We start from the raw sequence: 25,369 nt of genomic DNA, 5'->3' as shown, positions 1-25,369 counted from the left end.
ATTCTTTCTCTCCTGTGTAATTCTCTCCCTCTCGCTCTCTCTGTCTCTCTCTCTGATCTTACAACTGAGCTTTTTTCTCAGATATATTCTCTTGGTGAGTACATTCGTCTACATTTCCTCTTTTCTCTTTCTTTTTCTTCTCTTTATTAATTTTCTTCCTTTTTTTAATTAATCTCTTCTTCAGCTGAACTCCAGCCTTTTTGAATTCTCTTGCCTCGATTCTTGTTCCTCTATTTTTCTCTTATATCTAATTCTCTTCAGCCTCTCTCTCTCTCTGAAGGTGACAGATTTTTTTTGATGTTTCTTCTTTTTAGACACATTTATGCACATGTAACTGACTGCAACTGTGACTGTAATTGATCTGACTGTAACCAGCTGTACCTGATTTACTGTGATTGTAACTGACTGTATCAGACTGTAACCGACTGACTGACTGAAATTGACTGATTAACGTAATGTATCTGACTGTAATTGATTGTGAGTGTATCTGACTGTAATCAACTGTACTGTCTGACTGTAATTTACTGTGACTGTAACTGAGTGTATCTAACCTTAACCGACTAACACATCGGAAAGTGTAATTGTAACTGAGTGATTGTGACTGACTGTCCAACACCATCACTGACAGTAACTGACTGACTAATGAGCTGTCATTGACTGTAACTGACTAACACACCATACCTGATTGTGACTGTAACTGACTAACATTGTCACTGACTAACGCACTTTAACTGGCTGACTAATGGTCACTGTGACTGACTGTATTAGACTGTTATATTCAGTCAGTTACTGACTGACTGTAACTGATTGACTAATGCACTAACTAATTGACTAGCACAGGGAAGATAAATGTAACTGACTGACTGACTATCTGATTGTGTCTATAGTTATCTTTGATAGTAACAGACTGTAAATGCACTGTCACTGACTATGACTGTACCGGACGGAGACTGTAATAGACTATAAATGCACTGTCAATGACTGTGGCTGTAACTGACTGACTAATACACTGTCAATGACAGTGAATTACTGATTATCCAACTAACTAAATGATTGTGACTGTATCTGACTAACTGTAACAGTCAGTCAGTGTCAGTTACAGTAACTGACTGACTGTAATTGTGACTGTGACTGACTGTAACTTACTCACTAATGGACTGACTGTGACTGACTGACTAATGCACTGTGACTGAAACTAAGTTGTAACTGACTGATTGGGATTGTAACTGACTGATTGGGATTGTAACTGACTCATTGTAACTGACTGTATCTGATAACTCACTGACTGACCATAACTAATAATTTACTGTATTTAACTGTGACTGTAATTGACTCTATCTAACTGACAGTAACTGATTGATTTTAACTGACTACCTGTTATTCTCTGTGACTGTAACTGACTGCATCTGAATGTGACTGACTGACTGCAAATGACTGTGATTATAACTGACTGTGACTGTAAATGACTGTATGTGGCTGAATGAAAATGACTGTTTGACTAACTCTCTTTAATTCTTTTTAATTTTTTATTAAATTTATTTATTTTATTCAAACTTTAATTGGCTGTGACAGCATCTGACTTACTGTGACTGTCTAACTATCTGACTAACTGTGCATCTGATATCTGACAGGGACTGTAACTGACTGTATCTGAATATAAGTTACTGTGACTGTAATTGTCTGTATCTGACTGTAACAGAGTGTAACTGTATCTGACTGTAACATACTCTTTCTGAATGTAACCCAGTGTAACTGACAATAAATAACTGACTGTAACCGACTGTATATGATTTTAATGGACTGTGACTGATTGGAACAGACTGTATCTGTAACGTAGTGTACCTGATTGGAACCAAGCATAACACACTGTTACTGACTGGCAGTAGTGGATGAATGAATGAATAAAATGAGTCAGCTGTGTGGGTTAGGAGAAGAATAAGCCAGAAAACGTTGGATGGATGAATAAAGTGAAAGAGTTAGCAGTACGAGTTAGGAGAGTATTATGGTGGGAAACAATAGATAAATACAGTTCCCCACACCAGAGGAACTCCATCACTTGAGAGAACACAGTTCCACTGTTCCACACACCAGAGGAACTCCATCGCTGTAACTGTATGTAGGAGTAAACGGCTGTAGCAGGTGTGTGTCAGTATTATGGTGCTGTAACTGTATGCAAGAGTAAACGTCTGTAGCTGGTGTGTCAGTATTTCGGTGCTGTATCTGTATGTAGGAGTAAACAGCTGTAGCTGGTGTGTGTCAGTATTTCGGTGCTGTAACTCTATATAGGAGCAAACGGCTGTAGCTGATGTCTGTCAGTGCTTTGGTGCTGTAACTGTATGTAGGAGTAAAAAGCTGTAGCTGGTGTGTGTCAGTATTTTGGTGCTGTAACTGTATGTAGGAGTAAACGGCTGTAGCTGATGTCTGTCAGTGCTTTCGTGCTGTAAATGTATGTAGGAGTAAACCGCTGTAGCTGCTGTGCGTCAGTATTTTGGTGCTGTAACTGTATGTAGGAGTAAATGGCTGTAGCTGATGTGTGTCAGTATTTCGGTGCTGTAACTGTATGTAGGAGTAAATATCTGTAGCTGGTTTGTGTCAATATTTTGGTGCTGTAACTGTATGTAGGAGTAAACGGCTGTAGCTGGTGTGTCAGTATTTCGGTGCTGTAACTGTATGTAAGAGTAAACGGCTGTAGCTGGTGTGTGTCAGTATTTCAACGTGTAACTGTATGTAGGGATAAACTGCTGTTACTGCTGTGTGTCAGTATTTCTGTGCTGTAACTGTATGTAGGAGTAAATGACTGTAGCTGATGTGCATCAGTATTTTGGTGCTGTAACTGTATGTAGGAGTAAAGGGCTGTAGCTGGTGTGTATCAGTATTTCGGTGCTGTAACTATATGTAGGAGCAAATGGCTGTAGCTGATGTGTGTCAGTGGTTTGGTGCTGTAACTGTATGTAGGAGTAAAAGGCTGTAGCTGATGGGTGTCAGTATTTCGGTGCTGTAACTCCATGTATGAGTATACCGTTGTAGCTGCTGTGTGTCAGTATTTCGGTGCTGTAACTGTATGTAGGAGTAAACCGCTGTAGCTGCAGTGTGTCAGTAATTTGGTGCTGTAACTGTATGTAGGAGTAAATGGCTGTAGCTGGTGTGTGTCAGTGCTTCGGTGCTGTAACTGTATGTAGGAGTAAACAGCTGTAGCTGGTGTGTGTCATTATTTCGGTGCTGTAACTGTATGTAGGAGTAAACGGCTGTAGCCGGTGTGTGTCAGTACTTCGGTGCTGTAACTGTATTTAGGAGTAAACAGCTGTAGCTTGTGTGTGTCAGTATTTCAGTGCAGTAACTGTATGTAGGAGTAAACAGCTGTAGCTGGTGTGTGTCACTGCTTCTGTGCTGTAACTTCATGTAGGAGCAAATGGCTGTAGCTTATGTGTGTCAGTGCTTTGGTGCTGTAACTATATGTAGGAGTAAACAGCTGTAACACCACACTGACTGGATATTGTCATGTAGTCATGGCCAAGTGGTTAAGGTGATGGACTAGAAATCCATTGGGGTCCATTCATTCATTCATTATCTGTAACCAATTATCCAATTTAGGGTCGCGGTGGGTCCAGAGCCTACCTGGAATCATTGGGTTCAAGGCGGGAATACACCCTGGAGGTCCTTCACAGGGCAACACAGACACACACACACACATACACTCACACACTCACACCTACGGACACGTTTGAGTCACCAATCCACCTACCAACGTGTGTTTTTGGACTGTGGGAGGAAACCGGAGCACCCGGAGGAAACCCACGCGGACACGGGGAGAACACACGAACTCCTCACAGACAGTCACCCAGAGCGGGAATCGAATCCACAACTTCCAGGTCCCTGGAGCTGTGTGACTGCGACACTAACTGCTGCGCCACCGTGCCGCCCCCATTGGGGCCCATTGGGGTTTGAATCATGCTAACTTAGGTAAATTGTGGGGGCACAGTGGCCTTGAGGTTAGAGAACCGAGATTGAGACTGGAGGGTCCCTGATTCAGTTTCTGGGACCAGTAAGGAAAATATAATTCATGGCTGAAGTACCCTTGAGCAAGGCACTTAACCCCCAAATTAGCCTTGAGCACCGAGGTGGTGGACAGCCTCTTGCTCCAGTTGTGTGCGTGTTCACTGCCCTACTGTTTCTGAAGAATTGCTCACTGACGTGTATTTGCATGCTCACTGCTGTGGACGGTTCAAATGCAGAGATGCAAGTTCCCTATGGAGATCATAAATGTGTTTCTTCTTCTTTTTCACTGACAGTGACCAGATACATTTGGCACAGGCCCAGGCTCCTGGCTTATTCTCAGCACTCATTGAGAAACATGGGAGACAGCAGTGAGGAGAAGAGACATGTCAGATTCACTGCGCTAGCAGATGTCCTTCTGAGAGACTATCACTCCACATTCTCCATCATTTTAACCAGCATGAATTAGATCCTGGGATCAAGACCATATCCCCACAACATTACATTGCCTTTCCATTTTATTAGCTCCACTGACAATACCAGCACATGCTGAAGTTCTATAGTTGCAGACTGTATTCTCTCTGTTGCTCTGCATACTTTTTACACTCTTTCACCCTATTCTTCAATGGTCAGGACCCCACAGGGCAGGTATGATTTGGGTGGTGGATCATTGTGCTGGTATGAGTGGATCAGACACAGCACGCTGCTCAGTACTGCCCTGGTATTATTGAAGTCAGCAGTGTTACCTACTACACAACCCCAACCTGAGCTTCAAAGATGTAGACATTGGCTGCAAATGTTCATATTTATTTAGTCATTACTTGTGTGGGCTGTGGGTTGAACTTTGTAACAGGTAAACAGAGTGTGTGAGTGACTGGGTGAGTGTGTGAGTGACCGGGTGGGTTTGTGAGTGACCGGGGTGTGTGTGTGAATGACCAGGTGAGTGTGTGAGAGACCGGGTGAGTGAGTGAGTAACTGGGTGAGTGACCGGGTGACTGGGTGAATGACCGGGTGAGTGTGTGAGTGACTGGTTGACTGGGTGAGTGACCAGGTGAGTGTGTGAGTGACTGAGTGAGTGACTGGCTGAGTGTATGAGTGACTGGGTGAGTGTGTGATTGACCGGGTGAGTGTGTGAGTGACTGGCTGAGTGTATGAGTAACTGGGTGAGTGTGTGATTGACCGGGTGAGTGTGTGAGTGACCGGGTGTGTGTGTGAATGACTGTGTGTGTGTGTGAATGACTGGGTGAATGTGTGTGTGTGTGAGTGACCGGGTGAGTGTGTGTGATGCTCTGTGATAGACTGGTGCTGTAACTGGATGGACTGGACACTCTTCAGGGGTGTGTTTATTCCAATGATTCCAGCTGGGCTCTGGACCCCCTGTGACCCTGACGAGGATGAAGTGGTTACGGAAGATGAATGAATGAATGTAAATTCTGTTCAGATATTTGTGGGCATGGCTTTAGCTGCAGGTCTTTGATGTCTGTGAGCTGGCGCACGGTGTAAGAATGTGTTCTGTTCTGGAGAGTGTGTACGGTTTGTTTATTGTGTGATAGGTTTTAGAGTTCAGGGTTCTCCTCAGGGTTCTCCACTCTGCTAGAGTCTACAGAACTGTAAACATGCTTGACTGACAGGCAGACCACACCCCCTTTTGGCAGAGATGCTCTCTAATGCCACTCAGGGACGCATGAAAGCTCACAACAGTAAATAAATAATAAAGTGTTTATTAATATTTCCTCAAGTGTCTACAGCTCTGTGCAGAGGTCCCTGGTTTAACATCCAAAGAATTTAAAGCAAAACTAGTGTTTATTTACTATTTTGTCATTTTTGCAAATAAATAAAACACAAAATCAGCAGAAAATTAAAAAGGAATTTGTTCAAATTTAATCTTCTATTTTATATTTGTAAAAACAAAAATATTTGTGTTGTTTGAAAGTATTTTACTTCTTGTTTTTTGTTCCAAAATAAAATATATAAAATAAATAAAAACAATTTAAAAATGCTTTCATAAATAAGTTTTAATTAAATATATCTGTTAATCCACATGTCTGGATAATGTAATCCTGGGGCTGGAGAGTGAAGGAGTAAACTCAGCACTGAGTTTACTCTGGATTTACTGTTTCGGACACTGAGGGTAGTCCACTCTCCTTTGTGTCTAAACACTGGATTCATTCCGGATCCGACCAGAGCTACTACATATTCATGTCCATAATCAGGTCCTGGTGGGCCACTGCCCACTGATACAACAGAGTGACAGAGTGAGGATAAAGAGTACAACATTCAGGGCAGTGGCCCACCAGGACAAAGGGCATAGTCCACAGAGTTAACCAGATAACTTAAGCCTCAAGTTGAGGATTGTCCAATAAGATTATCCCACAGCTCTTTCTATTGGATGCACTTGAATACTTGAATTTGGGTTTAAGTGAAGAAGAGGTTGATTGAATGGAACAGCGGCAGCAGTTAAGGAAATACAATACAAATTAAAATATCATGCAAGCTTCAGTTTCATCACACTCTGCAAATTAGGACAGCATCTCCTATGATGTTCCTTGTTGGTTGCTATGGCTAATCTGGTGGTTGTTATGGAATTGTAAAGTGCTTGCTGGTTTGTTGCTAGATGATTGCTAGGCTGTCGTTAGGTAGTTCTTATGGAATTAAATGTGGCACTAGAGTGTTGATAGACAGTTACTATGGTATTGTAGATAGAATGTTGCTAGTAGGTTTCAGTGTTGTCAGAAGAGGTCACAAGGGTTTGGTTCAGTGGTTGCTAGGGACTTGTGAAGTGGTTGGAATGGTATTGCTAGAAGGTTGATTTGTTATTGTAAATGGTTTATAGGTTGCTACGGTATTATTCTACATTTCATTTGACATTTAATTTTGATATTTTGTGTTTGTTTTCATTCCCAAGGTTGTTGCCAGGGTACTGTGTATTGGTTGCTATCGTTTCCAAGTTTATTGCCAGGTGAATTTGTTGCTATGGTTTCCAAGGTTGTTGCCAGGGTGCTGTGAATGGGTTGCTATGGTTTCCGAGATTGTTGCCAAGGTGGTGTAAAAAATACTTGTTTTACTCGTCCATGCAAGAACAGGGACAACGGCTTTTTAAAAAATCACCACATTGGAGAGCTTTTAAAAACCTGTTGTCAGTCAGCAATCTACAGTGACGAGTTCCTGTGGACGGGAGGAAAACACAGAGAAAATACTTAAAAATAAACATATCCGTGTGGTCAGAGCCTGAAGCACATCAGCTCTACGCCTTCATCTCAGATCTGGATTCTAAAGCACCAAGAAAAACTCTGAAAGCTTCCAACCGCTGACCTGCTGTTCCAGTATGACATACAGAACATGGCCAACTCAGAAACACAGGCCTCTGTTCCACTGCGGAGCTGAACGGTTCTGAGCTCAGAGTGTTCCGTTGGACACGGTTCTGTATGGAGTGTTTAGAGATAGTCGCGGCCTTGAGGTTAGAGAAGCGAGCTGGGGGTACTCCGCTGAAGTAACCCCCAAACTGCCCCCAGGTGCTGAGGTGGTCACAGGCCCTTGCTCTGGCTGTGTGTGTGTGTTCACTTCCGCTAGTGTGTGTGAAGAACTGCTCACTAGTGTGTGTTTGTGTGTTCACTGCCACTGATGAGTTCCTCCGCTGCCTTCCTTCGGTGTAACATTATTCTGACACACACACACACACACACACACATAAAAGAAATATAAAAAACAGTCCAAAACTCATAGTTGTCCATTAGCATGCTAACCCATATTGTTATTCTGAGACCCTGTGCACTTGTTGCTCCTTATTAGCAATGGATAAAGAAATGGTAACCACCTTAAAATGGCACAGCCCTGCAGTGGAAAAGAGGCCATGGTCAGAGAGTAGATGGATAAATACAAGGACACATCAGAATCCGCAGCTGTCTCCTGCTCCGAGAGACTCACATTCCCTCTCCATGCGCAAGTGTCCACACCTCTCTTCACCTGTCCTCACCTGCACCAGTCCTGCCTGCCTGCCCTTTTTTAACAAAAGTCCACACCTCTTTGCATCTCACCTACCACAACAGAGGACCACTGCATAATGAAGGATAGACATGCAAACAGCAAATCAAAATTCAGGAGTCTTCACCACATGGCCAGGTCATCTCTCTCTCTCTCTCTCTCTCTCTCTCTCTCACTCACACACACACACACACACACACACAGAGAGAGACACAGTGTGTGTGGGGTTGATGTAGTGAACGAGGGATGGAAGAAGGGCTCTAATGAGGAACGTATTGATTTCCAATAAGAGGGATTTAATCAGAAGTCTTGGACACGTCCAGAGGGACAGTGTCTCACTGCTGCCCCAAATTACACTTCAGCTGGCGAGTGTTTCTCAGGGCCGAGATAAATTGAGCTGCCTAGGAGACGGATGAGACCCTGTGGGGTCGTTCATCATCCACAGAGCGAGCCGAGAAGGGAGTGATGGAGACCAGCACTATACAGTCAATGATCAATGAGCTGAGAATGAGAGGGCGGGGTTTAAATACACCAATTACTGATAAAATAAAACGGACGTTGTAGGGGTTATATTATCAGGTTAAACACTGCAAGCGAGTGTCCATCACGAAAAGAGTCTCCATCTCTAAATATGTGTAATATCACTAAGAGTGTGTCCATCACTAAAGGAGTTTAATATTGTTTAATAAGGAGTTTAAAACAGTGTAACATCACTAAAGGGGTGTAACATCACTAAACATGTGTTACATCACTAAACGTGTGTAATATCCCTAAAAGAGTGTCCATCACTAAAGGTGTCTCATATCACTAAAACAGTGTTCATCTCTAAATGTGTGTAATATCACTAAAATAGTGTAACATCACTAAACATGTGTAACATCACTAAGAGCTTGTCCATCACTAGACATGTGTAATGTCACTAAAAGAGTGTAATATCACTGAATGAATGTCCACCACTGAATCAGTGTAATATCACTAAAACAGTGTAACATCACTAAACATGTGTAACATCACTAAGAGCTTGTCCATCACTAGACATGTGTAATGTCACTAAAAGAGTGTAATATCACTGAATGAATGTCCACCACTGAATCAGTGTAATATCACTAAAACAGTGTCCATCAGTAAAGGAGTGTAATATCAATAAATGTATGCAACATCACTAATTGAGTGCAATATCATTAAAAGAGTGTCCATCACTAAAGAAGTGTAATATCACTAAAAGAATGTAACATCACTAAAGAAGTGTAATATCACTAAACGTGTGAAACATCACTAAATGAGTGTCCATCACTAAAGGGGTGTAATATCACTAAAAGACTGTAACATCATGAAAGGAGTATAAATTCACAAAACGAGTGCCAATAACTAAACATATTTAACATTACTAAAAGGGTGCCCATAACTAAAGTAGTGTAACATCACTTAAAGGGTGCCCATAACTAAAGGGATGTAACATCACTAAATGGGTGCCCATAACTAAAGGAGTGTCCATCACTAAAAGAGTGTAACATCAATAAAAGAGTGTCCATTACTAAAAGAGTGTGACATCATTAAAAGAGGGTAACATCAATAAAAGAGTGCTCATTACTAAAAGAGTGTAACACCATTAAAAGAGTGTAACATCATTAAAAGAGTGCTCATTACTAAAAGAGTGTAACACCATTAAAAGAGTGTAACATCATTAAAAGAGTGCCCATTACTAAAAGAGTGTAACATTATTAAGAGTGTAACATTAATAAATGAGTGACCATTACTAAAAGAGTGTAACATAATTAAAAGAGTGTAACATCAATAAAGGAGTGTAACATCAATAAAAGAGTGTAACATCAATAAACGAGTGTAAAATCAGAAAATTGTCACTAAATGAGTGCAGTGTGTGTGAAGAATCAAAATATATTTACTAGGTTTGTTTTGTGTCAAGCCATGGGGTGTTGTTTGTTTGTTTGTGTGCTTGTGTGTGTGTGTGTTTGTCTGTCGGTGGGGAGTGAGGAGGGTACGGTGGTTTACTTTTAAAAGTGACTAACACAAGCTTGAGGTTTAGAACAAAACATGATCCCATAGTTATCACAGTGAATCTGATTCTCTTTAATGTGGAATGGGGAATTATAAAAAGCCAGTGGTGTGTTTGGAGCTCCAATTCAGCTTGTGTTGTGGTTGTTGTCATGGTTTGTGAATGTTTTCCTGCTTTGACAATCTGAGTGTGCAGATGGTGGCGCTGCAGGGACTCCTTTTTCTGCTTCTGCTATGTTCTGAATACAGAGTGGAGTGTTTTAAATGATGTTCTGAGGTGGACAGATTTTTTCTACATCAAAACTATACCTCACACACTCTGCTTCATCAGAAATCATCAGGGGTTCTTCACTGAGGAATAAACTCCTCACTGAGTCCAAAGGTGTTTGGGGTGTGTGGGTAAATATATATATATATATACACACACAGGGTGAGAGGAACAGGGTGAGAGAGAGAACCATGAAGAGAACAGTAGTAGATTTAGAAGCACTGAGAGAGATCAGGATGAACAGAACAATATTAGAAATGTATAACTCGTGTTCAGCAGTGTTCAGAGTGTCCACAGGGGGCAGTAAAGCAGCCCTGAAAGTTTGTCTGTGGTAGTTATGGGTGTGAATATGATTAGTAACGGAGTATATAACCTGGTGTGTAACACCCCGTCCTCTCTGTGTCCTTGTCCCTGACAGGGTGAAGATGTCCGTCCCGGTGCAGGTCAGTAACGTCACCAACAAAACTGACCCCAAATCCCTGAACTCCCGGGTGTTCATCGGGAACCTGAACACGGCCGTGGTCATGAAGAGCCACGTGGAGGCGCTCTTCTCCAAATATGGGCGGGTCCTGGGATGCTCGGTCCACAAAGGGTTCGCCTTCGTCCAGTACAACGCGGAGAGACAGGCTCGGGCGGCCGTCCTCGGCGAGAACGGACGGGTCCTCGCAGGACAGACCCTCGGTCAGATCCATTCACCACCCACTTCACCACTTCACAAATTCATCCTTTCATCAGTTCCTCACTTCACCTGTTAGTCCTCAAAGAAAGTGTGTCTCACTTTTCTCTCCATCTTACCTGTCTCTGTGTTACTCTCTAATGGTTTCTCTCTGTCACACTCTAACAGTGTCTCTGTCTCTCTCATGTCTCTCACTCACACACAGTCTTTCACTCTTTCTGTTTTGTCTTAGTTTACAGTTTTTCAGGTTAAAGTGAAGATACTACTTGTTTGTTTGTTTGTCATTCGTTATCTGTAACCGCTTATCTAATTCAGGGTCGCGGTGGGTCCAGAGCCTATCTGGAGTCATTGGGCACAAGGCAGGAATACACCCTGGAGGGGGCGCCAGTTTCCCCACAGGGAAACACAGACACACACACACACATTCACTCACACACTCACACCTACAGACACTTTTTGAGTCGCCAATCCACCTACCGACGTGTGTTTTTGGACTGTGGGAGGAAACCGGAGCACCCGGAGGAAACCCACGCGGACACGGAGAGAACACACCAACTCCTCACAGACAGTCACCCAGAGCGGGAATCGAACCCACGACCACCAGGTCCCTGGAGCTGTGTGACTGCGACACTACCTGCTGCGCCACCGTGCCGCCCTGTTTGTTTATTAGTTTGGCCAATATTTCTGAGAAAGCTAAGCGAGAGCAGAGGCAGAGTTGTATAGAGATGATAGTTGTGAACACTTCATATGAGAAAGTTAGAGAGGAAAGGATGAGGGCAGGGGTGCTGTGCGCTGTGGTGGACTCTGGACGCCCTCTAGTGGAAGTACTTCTTAAATCAATCCTGATGTCAGGTCAGTTCCAGTGAATACGGCTGAGTGCACTCTGGAGTTTAAGGTGGAAATCTTTGTCTCTTTGTTCTCAGATATAAACATGGCAGGAGAACCCAGACCCCACCGACCCAAAGGGTTAAAGAGAACAGCAACAGCTCTGTACAGGTGACTGACCTCACTCCCTGCTCTCAGGCCCTCATAATTCACTCTGTGTAAATAAATAACACACTCCAATGATTCCCAGCGTTGTCTCTGAACAATTGTGCTGTATTTTCTACAAAACACTCGCTCCAAAAAAGTCAGGACGGAGGTGGAATAAGAGTGAAGAGTTTACAGAGTTTATTTTGCAGCCGCGAGTGAAGCAGATGGTGTCATCTCCTCAGATTTGAGGTCATGTTTCTCTCTTGAAAACAGATGACACTCTCCCTCCAGGTCGGGGGTTAGAACATGACCCAGGTAGTAGAGGTGAAGTCTCTCTGGGTGTTGTTCTCAAGTGTGAGAGGCTGCATGTCGGGCCAAGGTCTGCAGGTCTCTAGACGCAGAGCTCTCCGTGACTGCTAGATCTACGACCACTCCACACCATGGATATGAGCTGGCGGGATGAGTTTACTTGGGCAGGTTCCTGGGGTCACATTCCGGAACTCTGAGTGATCTGGGAGGAGCTCGGAGTAGAGTCAATAATCCTTCAAGTTGCGAGGGGCAAGCTGAGGTGGGCCAGGGTCTGGTAACGCCTCCTGGATGCCTCCCACTGGAGATCTCCCAATCGGCCGTGCATGGTGTGAGACCCCCAGGTCAGATCCAGGACACACTGCAGGAACTGTATCCCTCAGCTGGACTGGGAATGCCTGGAGATCACCCAGGAAGCACTGTGGGAACAGAAATGCCTGGGCTTCTTTGCTGACCCTGTTGCCACAGCAACCCTGATATGGCCTCCATGCAGAGAGGGGTTACTACTTTGCGCAGAATCAAATGGTTGAAAAAGAACATTTCTCAGTGTGAGATCTCACAAGAGTTTATGTCTCTCACTGTCTCCCATCCACAACACTGTGGAAAACTCAGGACATCTGGAGTAATCTCAGTCAGGGTCGGACAAGGTCAGACACCACTGCAGAATGAGCCTGACCTTCCAGCCCTCAGACAGCTCTGCAGGAGAAACCCTCATCACACTGTGATTAATACAGACACATGGGCTCTGGAATACTTCAGAAAACCACTGTCTCTGAACACAGTCCACCACTGCATCAGGAAACACACCTGAGACTCACCTGAAACACGGTGGACAGCACCAGAGCTGTGGACAGAGGAGTCCATATTTCAGATTTTTTATAAAAAGTGGACATCCATTTCTCTGGGGAAATGGGACTCTCCTGAGAGTAATCAGTGAAAGGTGGAGAAACAGACATCTGTCCTGGTCTGGGGTGTCACGGCAAAAGTGACCTGGGTCTGTGAGAAGGTTCCACTGATGTGGAGGTGAACACTGGGATTTTAGAGAGTCACGCTGCCATTGAAGTGATGTCTTTTTCAGGAAGTCCATGGTTGTTTCAGCAGCACGGTGCCAGGCCTCAATCTGCTTGTGCTCCAACAACGTGTTTTTGTAGACACAGAGTGTGTGAGTGTGAGTGGACTGTGCCCAGATCTGCCTCCTGTGGTCATCATGAAGAGGAGAATCAGATGGCGGTGACCACGGACTGTGGAGCAGCTGGAGTCTTGTATCGAGAGAGAACTCCACTCACAAACCTGCAGCGCTGAGTCTCCTCAGTTCCCAAATGCTCCCACAGCAACAGTAAAGGAAAAGAGACACAGCTCAGAGGGAAACTCACCTCCATCTCCACTTTTCTGAAGCGAGCCGCAGGCGTCAGACTCTAACTGTGTTTATATTTACGGAGTACAGTCCAGTTCAGAGACAGCTTTGGAAACCTGTTATTTGGGTTTTAGGAGACTTAAACACAGCACTGACTGCTGATTTAGTTTTTTAAAGTCAGTCGGATGAACACACACCCAACTGTAAATACATTTTTAAACATTAAGCACAGTGTGTAAAGCCTGTAACAGAGTTGTTGTGAGCTGTAACCATGCTGTGTTTCTCTCTCTCTCTGCAGCGGGTATGATTTGGACAGTGATTATTACAGAGAGGAGTTCTACGATAGGTGAGTGCTGCCCCCTCTCTGAGCTTTTGCTCTGTGTGTCCACTGAGGAACCTGAAAAGCACCAGGACAGTTCAGCTCTGCTGCAGTGAAGTAAAAGACAGGTTCTAGATATTGATTAGGCACATTTTAAAATGTCCCACAGTTTTCTGGAGGAACAAGGAGCTAAACATCAATAAATTCTTTAAAGAATACACTTATTGTTTACACTCTGTTTATGATTAATAATTTGACTGTAAACACATTAATAGTCAATAATCAGTTACAACACACAGCTAGAAAGAGTAAAAGTTATTTGCCAAATAGTGAACCCACATTCATTTACAGTTAAACCTTAGATACAAAGGCAAACTATAAATTAAATTCTCAGACATTAACCCCGTTAGCTCCCGCACATATTAATACATTTAACAACCAGGTTTAATCAATTACTGATCAATAGAATGTCTTTACAGACACTGATGATAATGTGGTGTGAACATTAACAAGTGAAATTCACACTCTCAGGTCTGAGCGCTTATTCTTTACCTCGAGTGTTTCTTTCATACACTTTAATTTTAAAACAAATAATAAGTCACTGTTGGCCTTTCACAGATGAGTTAATTGTGGAAGGCACATTTCATTGTACGTTGTATAATGACAAATAATTGCACATAAAAACATAAATTATGGGATGAAAAACTAAGCAAAAAAACATAATACAGAGACAGGGCCTGTAACATTCTCCAAATACCTGACAATTATTTGCAGTTAGCGTCAGTGTTCTTGACAACCTATAAACCCCTTCATTACGTCTCCTCACATGTTCATTGCCGGTGCATTTCCACTGAAGTGTAATTTATGGTGGACTTTCATCCAAGTCGTCAAATGCCAGGGCACACAAAAATCCCCAGGGTTTATAGAGGCTCTTCTTTAATTTAGAACATGTGCACTGCCCTTAACTACATTCTTCCATTCCACTGTTCTCACTCCTCCATCACTCTGATGTCTCTCCTAACATCCTCAGCTCAGCTGCAGCTTCAGATACTTCCAAATATGTTCAGAGTAAATGTTCTGTGCTGTAACTTTCATTTCTCAATCTTACGAAAACCTTATAGATCTCAGTCGCCAAAGGGACGTAAAAAGAACCTATTTTACACAGTAACATCATTCAGACCCTAAATACTTCTGCTCTGAACACATCCCTGAATTACGCTGTTAAAAAGTTCAGTATAAATGTAGTAAAAGCAGTGTAGTACACTGTGATGATTGAGATGGGGGCTGACACAGGTGCAGAATTACATTATACATGGCTAATCACAACCCCAGTCAGGACTATCGGTGATAAAACGGGAATAAAAATGTATAATGTACAAATGTAAAATGATCACAAAAACCAAACACAGCAAGGTCAGCTACAGAAACATGGCCCGTCATTGAAGTAGAAAACACACATGTATGTCATTGTCTAGGGGTCATGGAGGCAGCAAAACCCAGATCTCCCTCTCCGCAGCCACCTCATCCAGCTCTCCCAGGAGAATACTGAGGTGTACAGAGGCCAGTTGAGACGTATGATCTCTCCAGTGTGTTCTGGGTCTTTCCTGGGGTCTCCCCCCTGTGGGACACGCCCCAAACACCTCAACAGGGAGGCATCGGGACCAGACACCTGGCTCCTCTTGACGTGGAAGGGCAGCGGCTCCACTCCGAGTCTCTCCTGAATGTCTGACACTTTACATTTTCTCTGAGGAGGAGTTCAGACTCCCTGCAGAGGAAACTCGTCTCAGCAGCTTGTCCCCGCTGTCTCATGCTTTCCGTGACAATCCAAAGAAAGAGAAAAATCTGTGGAAGCCTCCAGTATAACAATATACAGTAGAACAATAGGAGGAAAGGGAACCACTTGTCTTTCCCAGTGTCTTGCAGAAAGTTCTTCAGCATAACTGTTAAGATTTGATGAAACCTTTCAATAAGACCATCAGTTTGTGGGGAGGCAAATGTAACCAACCCCCAGTAAACCCCAAATACTGAGAAAAGTTGGACATAAGGTGTGAAGTAAAATTTGTGCCTTGGTTATGAAGGATTTCATCAGGAAACCCTACTGGAAAGAAAAGTTGTACAAGTCCAGCAATTATCTCCGGAGGAGTGAAGGAACACCGTGGAAAAGGCTGAGGGTAGCTCCTGGCATAGTCACAGAGAACTAATATGCACCTGAACCCAGAGCTGCTTCTCTCAAGAGGGCCCACGCTGTCCATGGCAATATGTCTGAATGGTGTGAAGATAATGGGCAAGTGCAGCAGAGGTGTTTAATCAGAAAGTTGGCTGTGTATTTCTGAAAATCAGATTACACAGGAGGCCAGAAGAAGCTAACTCAAAGACTAGTTTTCTGCTGACCCAGATGACCTGCCCGTGGGATTTTTGTATAAGATGTAGAACTAAGGGCCTACAACTTTTTGGAACAACCAGTTATCAGTAGGAGTCTGTGAGAAAAAATACATCATTTTCCAGATCATATCCATCTTTACAACTAAGAGTACTGTAAATATTCTCCTCGTGGACACTTCATACCCCCTCAAACTGGCTCTCACGCCCTGAAGGCAACACCGGCTTTGAACCAGGACTGTATCATGACGGGGCAGGATTGAGTAATCTGCTTGTTAAGTGTGATGCTACACCTGATGTTTCCGGGTCCAATCGCACCTTCGGCCCCATGTCATATGTCCGTACAATGTGTGTTTACTGTTTGAATAAAGCTGAATGTCTCAATCAATTCTGTGATTTCAGTTTGCGAGTTGAGGAAAAGGAGTAAATTAAACATAAACAGAAGCAAACATATCTTTGGCAGCACAGTCTGCACATTCCCAGCTCTGATGTGTGTGAGCTGCGGTGTGGACCGACTGTGCTGCTCTGTCTTTGGGAGCAGAGGTGCCATGGAGAGAGAGAGCTGTGTCTCCCACCAATGGTCAGTGCCGGGGTTGTGGTGAGTTATGAAATGTCGCTAAGGTTTGTACAGAAAGTCATTAGATTTGGTGCTAGTTTTTTTTTTTTTTTTTTGCTAGAGGGTCTAGAGCCAATATCAGTTGGCAACACTGAGTAGTGGTTTGGACCTGGACATGATGTTTCACAAGATTGATACGTCATGACTTAACCTAACTTTGCTAGTTGGTAAATATTTCCCTTTTAAAAAGTCTGTAGCACTTCCAATGTCTGACATGTGCCTCTAAATGTTGAGCATTCACAGGAGCCCCACTGTTGGACCTGCTGCTAGGTGGAAACTTCACTACCCTGTCTGATAGAAACACATCTATCTGCCTTAATCCACAGTTTGGGTTTCATCATACGGCAAACAGCCACTTTGTACCCTCGCTACTAACAATAAAACACGACAACCTTTTACGTTGTTTGCCCTTATGTCTCCAAATGAGGAACAGCTTGGCTTTAGGTAGGGCCTGGGTTCTGTGATGATGACGAAGATGCCCTCTCAGACATTACAGTACGGTCCAACCCACTGAGCTACAACACACCGCAACACTACACAATGGAAGACTACACACCGGAACACACACAGCAACACTACACACCGTTACACACACCACAACACTACACACAGGAACACACACAGCAACAATACACACCGTAACACACACAGCAACACTACACACCGTAACACACACCACAACACTACACACAGGAACACACACAGCAACACTACACACCATAACACACAACAGCAACACTACACCCAGGAACACTACACACCATAACTCACACAGCAACACTACACACAGAAACACACACAGGAACACACACCATAACACTACACACCGTAATACACACCATAACACACACAGCAACACTACACACTGTAACACACATCACAACATTACACACAGAAACACATATTGTGACACTACACACAGTAACACTACACACTGTAACACACACCACAACAACACACAGCCACACACACCACAACACTACACACAGGAAAACATAATGTGACACTACACACAGTAACATACATAGCAAAACACTACACACAGGAACACATACTGTAACACTACACACAGCAACACTACACACAGGAACACACACCACAGCACTACACACAGGAACACTACACACCATAACACACACAGCAACACTACACACCGTAACACACAACACAACACTAAACACCATAACACACACAGCAACACTACACACAGTAACACACACCACAACAACACACAGCAACACTACACACCGTAACACACACCACAACACTACACAAAGGAACACACACAGCAACACTACACACACCACAACACTACACCCAGGAACACATACTGTAACACTACACACAGTAACACACACAGCAACACAACACACAGTATAATACACACAGCAACACTACACACTGTAACACACACAGTAACACACATAGCAACACTATACACTATCACACACAGCAGCACTAAACACTGTAACACACACAGCAACACTACACACTGTAACACACACACAGCAACACTACACACTGTAACACACACACAGCAACACTACACACTGTAACACACACCGCAACACTACACACACACAACACACAGCATAACACACAGAGCAACACTTCAGCACCTACCGTGACACCGTAACACACACAGCAACACTACACACAGGAAGACTACACACCGCAACACTACACACAGGAACACATACTGTAACACTACATACAGCAACACACAACACAACACACACAGCAACACTACACACAGGAACACACAGTAACACTACACACTGTAACACACACAGCAACACTACACACTGTAACACACAGAGCAACACTACACACTGTAACACACAGCAACACTACACAACATAACACACACAGCAACACTACACACAGTAACGCACATTAGCACTACACACAGTAACACACATTAGCACTACACACCATAACACACACAGCAACACAACACACAGTAACACACATTAGCATAACACACCAAAACACACACAGCAACACAACACACTAACACACACACACCGTAACACTACACACTAACACACACAGCAACACTACACACCATAACACACACAGAAACACTACACACCATAACACACACAGAAACACTACACACAGCAACACTACACACCATAACACTACACACAGCAACAGACAGCAAAACTACACATAGAACACATACAGCAACACTACACACCGTAACCCACACAGCAACTCTACACACAGTAACACAACACACTGTAACACACACAGCAACACAACACACTGTTCACACACAGCAACACTACACACCATAACATACACAGGAACACTACACACCGTAACACTACACACAGTAACACTACACACCATAACACACACAGCAACACTGTTACATTAGTGTAATTTCCTGTTGCGTTTGTGTAATTTCCTACTGTGTTTGTGTAATTTCCTACCGTGTTTGTGTAATTTCCTGCTGCGGTTGTGTAATTTTCTGCCTTGTTTGGGTAATTTCCTGTTGTGTTTGTGTAATTTTCTGCCATGTTTGGGTAATTTCCTGTTGCGTTTGTGTAATTTCCTACTGTGTTTGTGTAATTTCCTACCGTGTTTGTGTAATTTCCTGCTGCGGTTGTGTAATTTTCTGCCTTGTTTGGGTAATTTCCTGTTGTGTTTGTGTAATTTTCTGCCATGTTTGGGTAATTTCCTGTTGCGTTTGTGTAATTTCCTAACGTGTTTGTGTGATTTACTTTTGTATTTGTGTAATTTCCTGTCATGTTTGTGTTATTTCCTATTTTTTTATTTTATTTGCGATCGAGAATGTATAGATAATCAGACGAACTCTGTCTTCCTGTCGTTCTGTCCCTCCACCGCTTTGTTACTGGTTTGTCTTTGAAGTGAACTACTCATAAAACAGTCACAAACATCTGGGAGTTGAACACACACACAGTTAGGCTCCGAACTCCTTCGTGACCTGCTGAAAATCTCTGGCCCTGATTGGCCAAGGCCGGGTTCGGGAGCCATGGAAATCACGCTGTGAGTCTCAGCAGGACGTCCGTGTTCACAGATGTTCGGCGAGATTGGATCCAGATGTGGATCAGACGTTTTTATTTATCTCCCTCCTGTGATCTTCTGCTCTTGAATTACAGCCCACCGCTAGCCTCAGAGGGGGAGAGAGAGAGGGAGAGCAGAGGGGGGGGGCAGAGAGAGAGAGAGAGAGAGAGAGAAGGAGGGAGAGAGAAAGAGAAAGAGAGAGTCAGGGAGCTGTTTTTTGTCTAGTGGTGGATGTCTCTGTCTCTGAAGATGAATGTCTTTTTCTCAGTTCATTCATTGCACAACGCTCCCTCGTTCCGCTTCTATCCCTCCATCACACAGATGAAAAAATAATGTGAGAGGATTTGTTTTGGATCCAAACTATTTGTGTTTTGTTCCATTTGGCTTCAGTCAACATGCCACTGATGTAAAACTCACTGCCCTTAATTATCTGTCCAATGATGTTTCCTCCATGAGCTCTCTTCCTCTGTTTCTCTCTCCTTCTCTCTGTTTCTCTCTCTCTCTCTCTCTCAGTAGAAATCAAATCCCACTGCAATTTTCCATCTGACTGAATGATAAAGAGGCTGTAGGATTTCTCAGGAAGGCAGTTCCAGGTCGTAAAACTCATAATTACAAACATCCTCATCTCTCTAAGGACACCAAAGGAACGAGGCTTTGTCCAAGTCCTTTTGGATCATTTCTTCAAACCTCCAAAGTCCAGAAAAACAGAAATGTGTCCAAAACTGTCTGCGCTCTCTCTGGACAGTCTCGTTTGACCCAGAGCAGTGGACAGAGGTCAACCACCATGAAGCTTTTACAAACTGTTTCTCTCTCAGAGAAACACACCGTCGCTCAGTTCTACACACGACTCCACTGAGACTCCGCCAGTCTCACACTGAGAGGGACACGTGACTCCGCCGGTCTCACATGGAGAGGGACACGTGACTCTGCCGGTCTCACACTGAGAGGGACACGCGACTCCGCCGGTCTCACACTGAGAGGGACACGCGACTCCGCCGGTCTCACACAGAGGGACACGCGAATATGCCAGTCTCACATGGAGAGGGAGAAGCGACTCCGCCGGTCTCGCACAGAGAGGGACTCGCGACTCCGCCGGTTCTCAGCTTCTGTTCACAGTCTCCAAATGGGAGGGGTGTACGGTCTGGTGATGAGACAGGGTGAAGGTGACCAGACGTCCCTTCTTTTAGACATCTCGACTGAATTTGTGGAATACGTAAATGTCCTGTATTTGTCTTAAATTCCAAAACAATTTGCAGAAAAATCAGCAGAAAAATTAACCAGAAATAGATTTCATTCAAACAAATATTTCACAAGAAAGAGACCAAACCAATGGACACAGTGATGTATCACACAGACAGAAAACAGAACCACAGCCTTTAAGTGCAGGAGCTTTGTTCTTAGGGGTAGATGCAGGGTGGCAGTAGGTGACAACACCCCCCCCCCCCACCCTCTAAAGCACTCTCACTTGTTCTCTGTCCCTTTCTATTTCTCTTTTTATTTCTCTCACTCTCTCTCAATTTGCAGGTTATTTGAGGTCAGAGGTCGAGTGTCCCCAGGGCCAAGAGCTGTGCCGTTAAAGCGCCCCCGAGTGGCTGACACTGCGACGCGCCGAGTCAAGACTTTACCTGTTAAACCCCTAAGAGGGTCCTCCACCCTCCACCACTGCTCCCAACACCAACGTAAACACAACCCTCTCACCCCCTCTTCATCCTCTCACCCCCACCCTCCACTACATCTCTCAGCACCACCCAGTCACCTACTCTTCACCCTCTCACCTACACCCCCCATCACAGCCCCCAGCACCAACGTAAATGCACCCTCTCACCCCCTCTTCACCCTCTCACCTCCACCACTGCTCCCAGCACCAACGTACACACACCCTCTTCAACCATTCACCTCCATCCTCCACCCCCCACCACTGCTCCCAGCACCAACGTAAACACACCCTCTTCACCCTTTCACCTCCATCCTCCACCAATGCTCCCAGGACCAATGTAAACACACCCTCTCACATCCACCCCCCATCACAGCTCCCTGCACCAATGTAAACACCACCCTCTCACCCCGACACCTCACTACACAAAAATCCACACTCTCACTCCCATATCACCCTGTCACTCCCACATCACAATGTCACTCCCACAAACACTACTGCTCCACAGCGGCTTTCAGCACTGACATTAACACTGTCATATTTAATGTCTTAGGAGACACAAACAAACAAAATGAAGACATTAAAATACAATGTGTGTGTGTGTAAGAGAGAGACAGGCCGAGAGCAAGAGCAAGGGATAAATTCAGATGACTGATCTCTGAGTGATTATGTCAGATTGAGAACGTGTGTGTGTGTGTGATGCTTGTGTTTTGTGTGTTGTGCTCATGTTTATTCTTAATTTCAGTGTTCAGTGTCACAGATTTATTCTCTCTGAGAAACTAATCTGCTCTGTGATTTATTTCTCTGTCCTTGTTCTCTCTCAGTAAAATCCAATGAGCTACAGGCGATTAAATCAGAACTCACTCAAATCAAGTCCAACATTGATGCTCTGCTCGGACGCCTCGACCAAATCTCACACACACACCACACTTCACCAGGTGAGAAATATGCACACACACACACTACAGGTGCAGACCAGTCAAACACAAAGCCTTATCCATGGTTATCCATGTGATTTTCAAAGTGGCTGCAGCAAACAGTGACATCTTATTAATGCTCCAAATAAATCTGCACACACTCTCACATCAGGACAGAGACACACAGTCTGTGTGTGTGTGTGTGTCTGTCTGTCTGTCTGTGTGTGTCTGTCTCTGTCTGTGTGTATGTGTCTGTCTGTGTGTGTGTGTGTGTGTGTGTCTGTGTGTCTGTAGAGCTGTGGAGGCCTGAAGAAAGTAAAACTGAACTACCTCCTGATGAAACATGCACCGACTCTGACGATCAGCAACAACACAGCGACGAAGACGAGAGAGAAGACACCACACACGACTGTGATCTGGTAAGAGAGAGAATGAGAGCCTCTCTCTGTTCTCTCCATCTCTTTTTGTCTTTCTCAGTCAGTATCTCTCTTTCTCTAGGACCATATTCACAGTTCAGAATAAGACAATGTTCTGAAATAAATAGAAAACGGTTGGAGCTGTGTAACCAAACATCACAGTGCCATGCTCAATCCACCCAGCGTAGTGTCACTCACACGCTCACCCAGTCACTCACGCTCTCACCCAGTCACTCACGCACTCACCCAGTCAGTCACATGCTCATGCGCTCACCCAGTCACTCACACAGTCACTCACGCGCTCACCCAGTCACTCACATGCTCACGCGCTCACCCAGTCGCTCACACGCTTGCCCAGTCGCTCACACACACACAGTCACTCTCACCCGCTCGCCCAGTCGCTCTCAACCGCTCGCACAGTCGCTCTCACACGCTCGCACAGTCGCTCTCAACCGCTCGCCCAGTCGTTCTCACACGCTCGCAGTCGCTCTCACCCGCTCGCCCAGTCGCTCTCACATGCACGCCCAGTCACTCTCACAGACACACACACTCGCACAGTCACTCTCACACACTCACCCAGTGGCTAACAAAGCGCCCAGTCACTCACAAGCTTGCCCACACATTGTTTTTCCATTTTGTCAGAATTTTAATCGTGTCTTTTCAGCAGAGATTTACATGCTTCCTCTGTGTGTGTGTGTAGTTGTAGATCCAGGAACTGGAAGATGTTTAAAAGTCTCAAACTCACTGGGAGAGACCAGAGAAGAGTAAACAAGCACCACTGTTATCCAAGGGAACCCACTGAGAACCAACCAGAGAACCCACTGAGGATCGACCAGAGAACCTACTGAGAACTGACCAAAGAACCCAGAGATTTGACCAGAAAACCCACTGAGAATTGATCAGAAAACCCACTGATATTTGATCAGAAAACCCACTGATATTTGAACAGAAAACCCACTGAGAACTGACCAGAAAACCCATTGAAAATTGACCAGAAAACCCACTGAGGTTCGACCTGAGAACCTACTGGTAATTGACCAGGGAACCCACTGAGAATCAGCCAGGGAACCCACTCAGATTCGACCAGAGAACCTACTGAGAAACGACCAGAGAACCCACTCAGATTCGACCAGAGAACCTACTGAGAAACGACCAGAGAACCCACTCAGATTTGACCAGAGAACCCACTCAGATTCGACCAGAGAACCCACTCAGATTCGACCAGAGAACCTACTCAGATTCGACCAGAGAACCTACTCAGATTCGACCAGAGAACCCAATATGCCGCCACAATGATGTCAAAAGCAGAGGGCACAAAAACACCAGGTGGAAAGTATAAACCTGTGAGTTTTAACATTTCGTGTAGATGGCGAGCACAGAGAGGACTGGCTCTTTCTGTGTTCGGGTTCTGAATTGAGTGGAGTCTGAGAGTTTGGGCCAGGGTCCGGGCAGTTTCTGATAGTGAATGTAACAGTGTTTCCCACTGCACAGGATCAGCTCGACTTGTTTTTACCTGGTCTCTTTTCCACTAGCACAGCTCCACCCCATGAAAGTCTCTCTAATGGGAACCGCGGACTCTGAAAAACACAACAATGCGGTCAGTAAAGTCAGGCGCTGTTTACTCGTTGTGTTTTGGCGCATTGTTGTTGTTTTGACTGAACACGTCTCCGATCAGCTTTTGCTGGAGATTTTCCACAGCCTCCGATCCAAGGAGCATCTGACTCTCTTCAGAAACCCCTCGGGGGAATGTTACGAGCTGCTGCTGAGAGTCGGATAAAAACTAATTAAGCAATAAAGTTATTGCTTGTGTTGTTGTGCTGGTGCGATCAGACACAGCAGTGCTGCTGGAGTTTTTTAACCCTGTGTCCACTCTCTGAGACACTCCTCCCTTGTTGGTCCACCTTGTAGATGTAAAGTCAGAGACAGTAGCTCATCTGTCGCTGCACAGTGTGTGTGGGTCATCCTCTAGTCCTTCATCAGTGACACAGGACGCTGTCGGCTGGATGTTTTTGGTCGGTGGACTGTTCTCAGTCCAGACACTGAGGGGTTTAAAAAACTCCAGCAGCACTGCTGTGTCTGATCCACTCTACACCAGCACAACACACACTAACACACCACCACCACGTCAGTGTCACTGCAGCGCTGAGAATGATCCACCACCACATCACACCTGCTCTGAGCACTGAGGAACAGGAGGGAAGGAGGTAATAAAGTATGCAGAGTAACAGATGTAACACAGTGTAAGTGTAGAACTACAGAGTGACTGGAGTGGACAGTGGAGCGGAGAGAGGGGACAGTGAGTGTAGCTTGACAATGGACATTTATCTCATCTTCCTTTCTTCCCGTATTGAAGGCTTTAAATGAGTGCCCTTTTTCTTTTCCCTTTATATGACTTTTATTTTCTGCTAAAAATAAAAATCCAGACATTTGTTTACCTTTACTCTTGTATGTGTGTGTACCTTCAGGATT

At 44.4% G+C, this 25,369-nt stretch overlaps 1 protein-coding gene across 2 annotated transcripts; it reads left to right on the top strand.

Moving 5' to 3' along the window:
* On the top strand, positions 1–24,420 carry raly (RALY heterogeneous nuclear ribonucleoprotein). Of its 2 annotated transcripts, XM_066666329.1 has the most exons (8): positions 1–94; positions 10,674–10,936; positions 11,855–11,927; positions 13,862–13,909; positions 21,438–21,592; positions 22,392–22,505; positions 22,779–22,903; positions 23,601–24,420. In XM_066666329.1, exons 2-8 carry the CDS (start codon positions 10,681–10,683, stop codon positions 23,604–23,606), a joined length of 777 nt encoding a protein of 258 aa, XP_066522426.1. In that variant the 5' UTR covers positions 1–94; positions 10,674–10,680; the 3' UTR covers positions 23,607–24,420. The 2 variants fall into 2 exon arrangements, with proteins under 2 accessions (XP_066522426.1, XP_066522427.1); XM_066666330.1 differs by lacking the exon at positions 22,392–22,505.
* Positions 24,421–25,369: the final 949 nt, after the last annotated feature.

This window comes from Hoplias malabaricus, chromosome 3 (assembly GCF_029633855.1).
Source record: "Hoplias malabaricus isolate fHopMal1 chromosome 3, fHopMal1.hap1, whole genome shotgun sequence".
Lineage (NCBI taxonomy): Eukaryota > Metazoa > Chordata > Actinopteri > Characiformes > Erythrinidae > Hoplias > Hoplias malabaricus.
This window is presented reverse-complemented; position numbering and strand designations above follow the sequence as displayed.